This window comes from Meles meles, chromosome 4, assembly GCF_922984935.1.
Source record: "Meles meles chromosome 4, mMelMel3.1 paternal haplotype, whole genome shotgun sequence".
Lineage (NCBI taxonomy): Eukaryota > Metazoa > Chordata > Mammalia > Carnivora > Mustelidae > Meles > Meles meles.
The window spans coordinates 42,362,998-42,370,764 of NC_060069.1; the positions used below are offsets into that span (position 1 = coordinate 42,362,998).

General features: G+C 52.6%; 1 protein-coding gene across 2 annotated transcripts in view; it reads right to left on the reverse strand.

Annotated features, from left to right (window-relative positions):
- HEG1 (heart development protein with EGF like domains 1) overlaps positions 1-3,011 on the reverse strand; it is a 90,417-nt gene extending 87,406 nt beyond the window's left edge. The window contains exon 1 of one of the 2 annotated variants that reach the window (XM_046002315.1): positions 2,510-3,011. In XM_046002315.1, the coding sequence (XP_045858271.1) occupies positions 2,510-2,843 (334 nt within the window). In that variant the 5' untranslated portion in view covers positions 2,844-3,011. Of the gene's footprint in view, positions 1-2,051; positions 2,080-2,509 lie in introns of those variants that run through there. The other variant, XM_046002316.1, reaches the window with a different exon arrangement.
- Between the last annotated feature and the right edge of the window lie 4,756 nt (positions 3,012-7,767).

Genomic DNA, 7,767 nt, shown 5'->3' on the forward strand with positions numbered 1-7,767 from the left:
CACGGACCATTGTTATGCCCACAGCAGAAGGGGCTGCAGGCAGTTTCCCCAACAATCCAACGAAGCACATTATTTCTAAGACTTGGGGCTCATTACCAGCAGGAGTGAGCACCTCCCCCAAAAACAAAGACGTTACTACAGACTCACAGAAATCACTTACTGCTAGCTCTTGTTCATTGCCGTTTCCCCTCTAAGTGAAGTTGTTTGAACCACCACTAGAAACCAAGCACAGGTCATGTTGGATCCTCAGCCACAGTTAGTAGCTTCTAGCAGTTTTCAACAGGTAATCAATTTCCTCTCTTAACCTCACCTTTCTAACATCCCACCTGAGATTCTGCCTTTGGTCTGTTGAAGAGCAGGCATGACTTGGGTGGGATTTGTGGGGGTGCCAGGAGAGACCCACTTAGGTAGGGGAAGTTTTAGACTACTCTGGCTCCTGCTACCTGCTCTAGGGACTCCCATGTGCATTCCTCCAAAGCCTCATGCACCCCAGGCCTCCATGGCTCTCAGCTTCCAAATGTTCTGTGATGTGTAGGGATACCCAGCTGTGAAAAGGAAGGAGACTCGAGTGCAGGCCTTGTCCAGCCAGTGTCCCCACAAATCAGCATCCCTCCACCCATCCCTAATAAGATGGGACTCCGCAGCTAAGAATGCCTGGCCACCAACCAGAGAAACCTTCCCCCAGTTCTTGGGTGTCTCCTCTGGAAGAGCCTCGATCCCCTGTACTCCGTCTCCACTTAGAAAACTCAAAACATACTACACAGTGTTCCTTAGTTACTTTTCTAGTGTGGGAAAGCCTGGGAATGTTCTCTTTCATGTTGATTCCTTCCCATGGAACTTAAAACAATGTATGTTGTAAGTCATCTGAAGTTAGAGTCACAGTGGGTATGTCTCTGATCGGTCTTCTAAAGCTTCTTTCTCCCATCCCTTCCCTTACCGTTCCGAGTTTCTCAGTCTTGGGCCAGTGGCTTAGAAATTCACAAGCACAAGGCATTCTGCAATGACGGAATACTACTGAATACGGAGTTGAGTTTTTACTGGGGGTCTGACATTTTCTTTTTTAACTTTTTTCTTATTTAAGTAAGGGAAGCATCCCTAGGTTCAATGAAGCCAGCTAATTCCTATACCAGATAGTGTGTGTGATATGATAAACTTTTTTTTTTTTTAAAGATTTATTTTTTTGACAGATAGAGATTACAAGTAGGCAGAGAGGCAGGCAGAGAGAGAGAGAGGAGTAAGCAGGCTCCCAGCCAAGCAGAGAGCCCGATGCGGGGCTCGATCCCAGGACCCTGGGATCATGACCTGAGCCAAAGGCAGAGGCTTTAACCCGCTGAGCCACCTAGGCGCCCCGTGATATGATAAACTTAAATGAAGTGCCAATTAGGAAATCTTCTCAAACTTCACCTAAAATTCAAATCAATACCGGTGTTGCTAGCAACCTTGCTTTTCCAGAATAACCCTGAGAGAGAGGGTATGCCTTGTGTCACTCACAGGAAGGCAGGGGCTAACACCACCACATTGCTGACTGCTCAAAGCACTTGTCGTTTATTTTTACTTTCATTTTGTCATGCCATAACTAGGAGGCTAGGGGGAACAGGAATCATCACTTCCATTTCACAGATGGAGAAACTGAGATCAAAAGCGGTGACATTCCCAAGGTCATAATGGTATTGTGTTTGGAATTCCACCGGGTCCTAACCATTTCTTCCAGATCTAAAGAAGAAAATGCATAAAAAGGTCCAGAGGAGAGGGGGCAGGTCCCTTTCTGAGCAGGATAGGCAGTGGCTATGAATGGAGCAGAGGCCCATTGGGAAAGGAAAGAGGTGGGGGGGGTGGGGAGGAAAGGCTCAGGGCCAGTCCAGTTTCACCGTTTGCCCAGCAGGGGTTTGCCCTTGCAACCCCCGACCTCCACACCGTCGCCCCAGCCCCTCCTCTGCTTTTAGAGTGAACCAGTAGAGCGTTGTCTTTCCAACTACATCCTTTGTCCTTTCCAATATCCTCAAGGCTAGAACCCTTAAAAATCAGGTATATTTAAAAGTTAGGCTCTGTACCTGGAGAGGTCATTTCTGTGTAGCTACAGGAAAAGAACGGAATTGGGGAATTGACGGGAAGATGTTATCACCGCCGAGGTGGGAGAAGCACTTTTGGAAGGTTTGCGGTGGGGGGTTCGGTTCTTTTCTATTTTTCAAAGGGAGGTGTTGGGGGGGAGAGGTCTGGGGTGCACCATGGAAGACAAGTTTTCTTCCAAGGGGTGGGGGGAGAACAGGGCGGTCACACCCCCAGTCCCGCCACTGGCGAAAGCGTCTGGGAAAGCCACTCTCCTGCTCGCCGCCCTCCCAGGCTGCCCACCCCTGGGCCACCCCCCGCCCCCACCAGCGACCCGGGTCAGCGGGGGGCCCCGGCCGGGACCCAGCTCGCAGGAGGGCCTAGGGCGGGGGATGCGGCCCAGAAGCGCACGCACGCCCCCCAGCTCGAGGCTCCTCGGTGCCCGGCCGTGGCTCTCACTCACCCGCGCTCCCGCCTCTGGGGGCCCGGCGCGAGGGTCCCCGGCGTGCGGCGGCGGCCGGCCCGGGGGCTGTGCGGCTGGGGCCGGGGGACGCAAGCCCGCGGCTCTCTCGGGGTGGCGTGGGCGGCGGCGGCGTGGGCGGCAGCTCGCGCTCGGGGCCGGGCTCCGGCGGCAGCGCCAGCCCCGCTCCTGCGAGGGGCGCCCCGTTCGGCGCGCGGAGGGCCGGGGAGGGCGGCCAACCCCGCGTACCGGGGGCGGCCGGCGGCAGCAGCAGCAGGAGCAGCAGCGGCGGCAGCAGCAGCAGCAGCAGCGGGCGCGGGAGCGGCGGCGAGGCCATGGTGGCGGCGCCCGCCCGCGCTCACATGCCCGGCGTGCAGGGCGGGCGCGGGGCGGCCGCGGGTGCGAGGGAAGCGGGCGGCGGGCGCCGCGCGGGGCCGGGGAAGTGAGCGAAGTGAGGCAGCGAGCGCAGTCCCCGCCTCAAAAGTTGTGGGGAGCCGCGGGCTGGCGGCCGGGGACGAGCGGGCGGGCGCAGCGGAGGCGGAGGCGGCCCCGGCGCCGCTACATGCTAATTAGCCCGGGCGGGCCGCGGGCGGGCGGGCGGCTCCTCCTCGGGTTGACATCACCGGGCGAGCGCGGCCGGGCCGGGGGCGGGGAGAGGGCAGGAAGGGGGCGGGGGCCGGCCGGGGACCGCGGGGTGAGGTCCGCACAGCCGGCCAACTTTGGTCTCTCTCTCTCTCTCTCTCTCTCTCTCTCTCTCTCTCTCACACACACACACAAACACATACGCCCTCCCCACCCCCATTAGGGTTGCTCTGCCAGTGGGAGAAAAATCAGAAAAACCGAGTCCTCCCAATCAGGACCGGAATTTCCCAACCCCTTGAATGCCCAGTAAGTGGATGAAAAGCGGGTACTGGGTGATGTGGTTAGCACTAACCAGATTGTACAAAGTGCTTTGGTGCGTGAGAGAAGTGGAACCTGTTCCCCTCTCCCCGTCGCGCGAGGCACTGCCCCTAGCTAATTGGAACTGCCACCCTCCCCTTCCACCATCACCACTCCTCCTCCAGGCCCCAGGACTGGTGCTGGGTTCGCTGCTGCCAAGCCTAACACCTCATCCTGTGCCCAACGCGGGAGTCACCTTATTCTCCAGAGCCTTCTCAAGTCTGGAGTCCATCCCCATGGGACCATTGCCTTTGGCTCACACCAAGAGTTCTGCAGAAATGTCACGTCCAGGACACCCAAACAGGCCACCGGGAAAAGAGAAATGAATTCGGGCATGGCATTATGAGTTTTCATAATCAGAAAAGGGATTGCAGATAAAAAAATTAAACAAAGGGACACACAGAGATCACTGAATTTTAAATGAATACTTTCAGGGGAGAGATTCAAAGATTCAGTGAAAATAAAATTTCCTGGCAAATAAAGTTCCATTTGTGTCCCTATCCCTTTCCTTCCCGGTAAATAAAAGATTAAAAAAATGTCTAAATTTTAGGGACTGCAAGTCTCTTTATTTCTAGGCTGAAGAAAAAGGGGCTCAAAATGGGAAAATAATTTGGTCAAAAGGATTGTGTGGCATTATTAATTCTGGTCCCACAATCCAGAATTTGCAATAACCTAGATGATATCTCAACTGAAATGAATACTGGAGCTCTTGGGAGAATCTCGTCAGTTTCATCAGGGACTCCCTGGCCACCAGATGCTCAGGAAACTATGAGTATGGCCTTCCCTTTCAAGCCTGACTCTCCACCCCACCCCATTTCTTCACTCCTCTCTGCTGTCTCCAGAGCTCCATGACCCCCACCTCCAGGGCAATGAGCAGATCATGGTGTCCAGAGCAGCTGCAGATGGACCTAGGCCCACTTTCTAGTGATTCAGTCCAAATGAGTCACTTGGCAGAAAACATAAAGGATGCCGTGTATAAACAACTTCACCTTAAACAGGGGAGTGGGGAGTAACCATTTGGGTTTATTTTATTTCGTTTGTAAAGAACCACAAAACAAACCCAACTTGCCAGGGCTCTCACATGGAATTTTCAGGTCTTTCCAAGAAAGGACCATATAATGATCCCCCATAAGTAACTTGGTTTGCTCTCGTGTCCCCAGCTCAACTTCTTAGGATCTTACTCTCATATTAACAGTCAGAGCTGCCCAGCTGCCCAGATGCAGCCAGACAAGCCCCAACAGGCCAAGACACTGTGCTCGGAGGTTCTGGTCACCACCACGCCCTCCCTTCCTCTTACTCTTCACATAGCACAGGCTGCCCTCCCTGGCAACCAGTCACATTCAAGGGTTTAATGGCCCTTACAGGCTTCTTGTGCGGATTCAGAGATCCCTAGGGAGTCTGCATTGACTACCAAGGCCCAAGGAGCAAACATGCACCTTGGACATGTCCCTCCCTTCCAGGCATCCCAGATTGTCTCTCCCTAATCTTCTCTTTGTCTTCTAAAAGAAATAGCCAAACTCACATCAGCTGGGAAGTGCTTCCCCTGGGGATGAGAAGGGGGAGACCCAGGAGAATGTGGAAAGATTGATCACAGTGAAATGGCCCCGGGCACTTTTCTATCACCTTCTAGGACAAAAGAAGAGAAAACAGCAAGAGAGAGTTGGAGGCAGAGAGAACCTTAGAAAGAACAGTCAGCTGGGCCTTCCTGACTTGACCGCTGTTTAACTGTGTGGTCCGAACCTCAGTCTCCTCATCTGTAAAACGAAGATTGTCTGAGATGATTGCTAAGGGTGTGCTCCAGCTCTGGTGTTTTACAGTGCAGTAAAGACCTTCTGACACCGTAGCAAGGAGGTAAGAGACAGGCGTTTAAGGACGTTTGTGGTGTTTTTCTGCCCAGGGATATAAAAATTGAAGCATGATTTTTGGTCACCGTGGATGGATTGGAAGAGGCCCTTACTGGAGCCAGGGGAGAAATCAGATGACATCTCAGATCCATGCCAGCCCTGGGCATCTACTGACCTAAAATGAATCGGTTGGGGAGCTGGCTTGGACCCAGTTCCCAGACTGAGTGAGGCAGGAGCCAGACATTCCTAACCTCTCCAGAGGTGGGAGTGGGGACCCTCCAAAGTGGTCGACAGCGAGCTCCACAGTCAGGCTGTGTCTTCACCACCCAAAGATGCCTGTAATGGGAGCTTTGCAGGGGCTTATCTGGCTGCTATGTGAGCTAGATTGGGTTTAGGCCAGACTGCCGTACTGAATCGGCCTCCCCCAAATGCTGCAGCTTCGCGTGACCAATGTTTTATTCCTCTGGTTCTCTTAGCAGCTGTAGGCACTCAGGTGAGCATGTGGCTCTTCTCCACACAGCATTCCCAGGACCCACATGATGGCCGCTCTGTCCTTCTCTAATGTATGGTTTCCGAAGTTGTCCTTGGAATTGACATCCCAGTCTACCGGAAGTCAAAAGAACATGGAAAGAACATGGAGATGTGAGCACAGGAGGTTTGAAAAGGCTGGGCCTGAACGTGCCACGTGGCACTTCCTCTCACATCCTACCAGAAAGAACATTTGTCACGTGGCTCCCCAAACTGCAAAGGAGTCTGGGAAATAGAGCCTAGGCATAGAGACAAAGAAGGGGAAAAGGGATCTGGATAGACAGCTAGCAGTCTCTGCCCTACTACTCACTATCAGTAGGGCAGGGAGAGGAAAGAGAGGGCAAAGGAGATTCATTGCTCTGTCCTCAGTTTCCTCCTGCCTAAAACAAGGGTATTGAATCAGATGATCTCTGAGGGCCCATCTGTGTTAGCATTCTGTGGTTCCAAGAGGTGACGAAATGTCCTTCTGCACCAAAGTAAACAAGCCTGCAGATTCCTGCTGCAGCTCGTCCTCGGCCTGAGGAGTTCTCCTCTGCCAACTGGTGTGGTTGGCGGATCCTGGAGAGAGGGCCTTGGGTTCCCTCCAAGTTCTGTTCCCAAGCTGTTCTCACTCCCTGGCCAGGTCCAGTGATCTCCATTGACCTCAGTCTCCCCACCTGTAGAGTGGGGAGAGAAATCATTACCCTTTGCTGCTTCCCTGGGTTGGTCTGAGGATACGATGAGGTCACCGTCCGGAAGGCATAGAATTCTTCTGACTGAAGTACTCCACACTGTAACCAGAGCCTTTAACAACACTGCACTCTGAACAGGCCTAAAGTGTGCCCAGCTCCCGAGGACAGTGCCCTGTAGAATTCATGGCAGTGTGGGGTGGCATGGCCATGGCTGGGGTGCAGGGGCGGCTGCAGAGCAGTGACTTCCCAGGACCAGGATCCTTGGGGGCTGATATCAGCCAACAGACACCTGCATAGAGTTTCATCTGGGGGTGGTGGATGGGGCCCAGGCAGTACCGTCTCCTCTGGCCTCTGCTGTGTGCTCATCACCTCATTACACCCTGAGTCTGTTTAGTCATCCTCTCATCTGCTTTACCCTCCCACCCCCAATTCCAATTTGTGAGCTGCTTTCTGGGAAGTTCCATGCCTCATTCATCTTTGTATTCCCAGAATCCAACATACTACCTTCTTTCTTTTCTTTAGTCATTCAACAAATATTTACTAAGTAACTACTCTGTGCCTAGGATTGTTCTGGTTTTTGGGTGAGTCTCAGACCTCATAGGCCTTAAAGGTTTGCAGAAGACAGACAGTAATCAAAAGAACATAAATGGAAGCTTGTCACTGTGGGAAGTGCCCTAAAAGAGAATACTTGTTGGGGGGGGGGGGGGTTCTTCAATGTCCCTGTAAACATGAGATTGAGCCACATCTGAAAGCTGTGTAGGCCATTAATATGCAGGCTGAAAATCAGGCAAGGGAGAGTAGGGACAGTATGTGCAAGGGTCCTGAAGCAGGAAGAATTGGGATACATTTAAAAGACCAAAAGAAAACCCATGTGGCTGGAGTACAGGCAAGGAAGAGTGTGGAGGGAAGTGAAGTTGGAGATCCTGATAGCAACCAGGTCCCACAGACCCTCACAGCCCATTTTAAAGGTTTTTGCTTTACCTTAAGAATTTAGGAAAGCCATTTTAAGGTTTCAAGTTGGGGAGGTAGGGTGAGGTGGGAGTGGAGAAGAGAAAGGGGTGAGGATTGACATGAATTGCAATTGGAAATCATTATTCTGGTTATGATATGGGGAATGACTTAGAAAGACATGAAAGCTGATGCCTGAACACTTGGAGTCCAAGTGAGAAATGATCGTTCTTGGACAAGGATGATAGAGATCAGTATACTGAAGAATATGGACTTGAGATTGTAGGAGGCAAAATCCACAAGGTATGTTGATGGGTGTGGAGGATGTGGG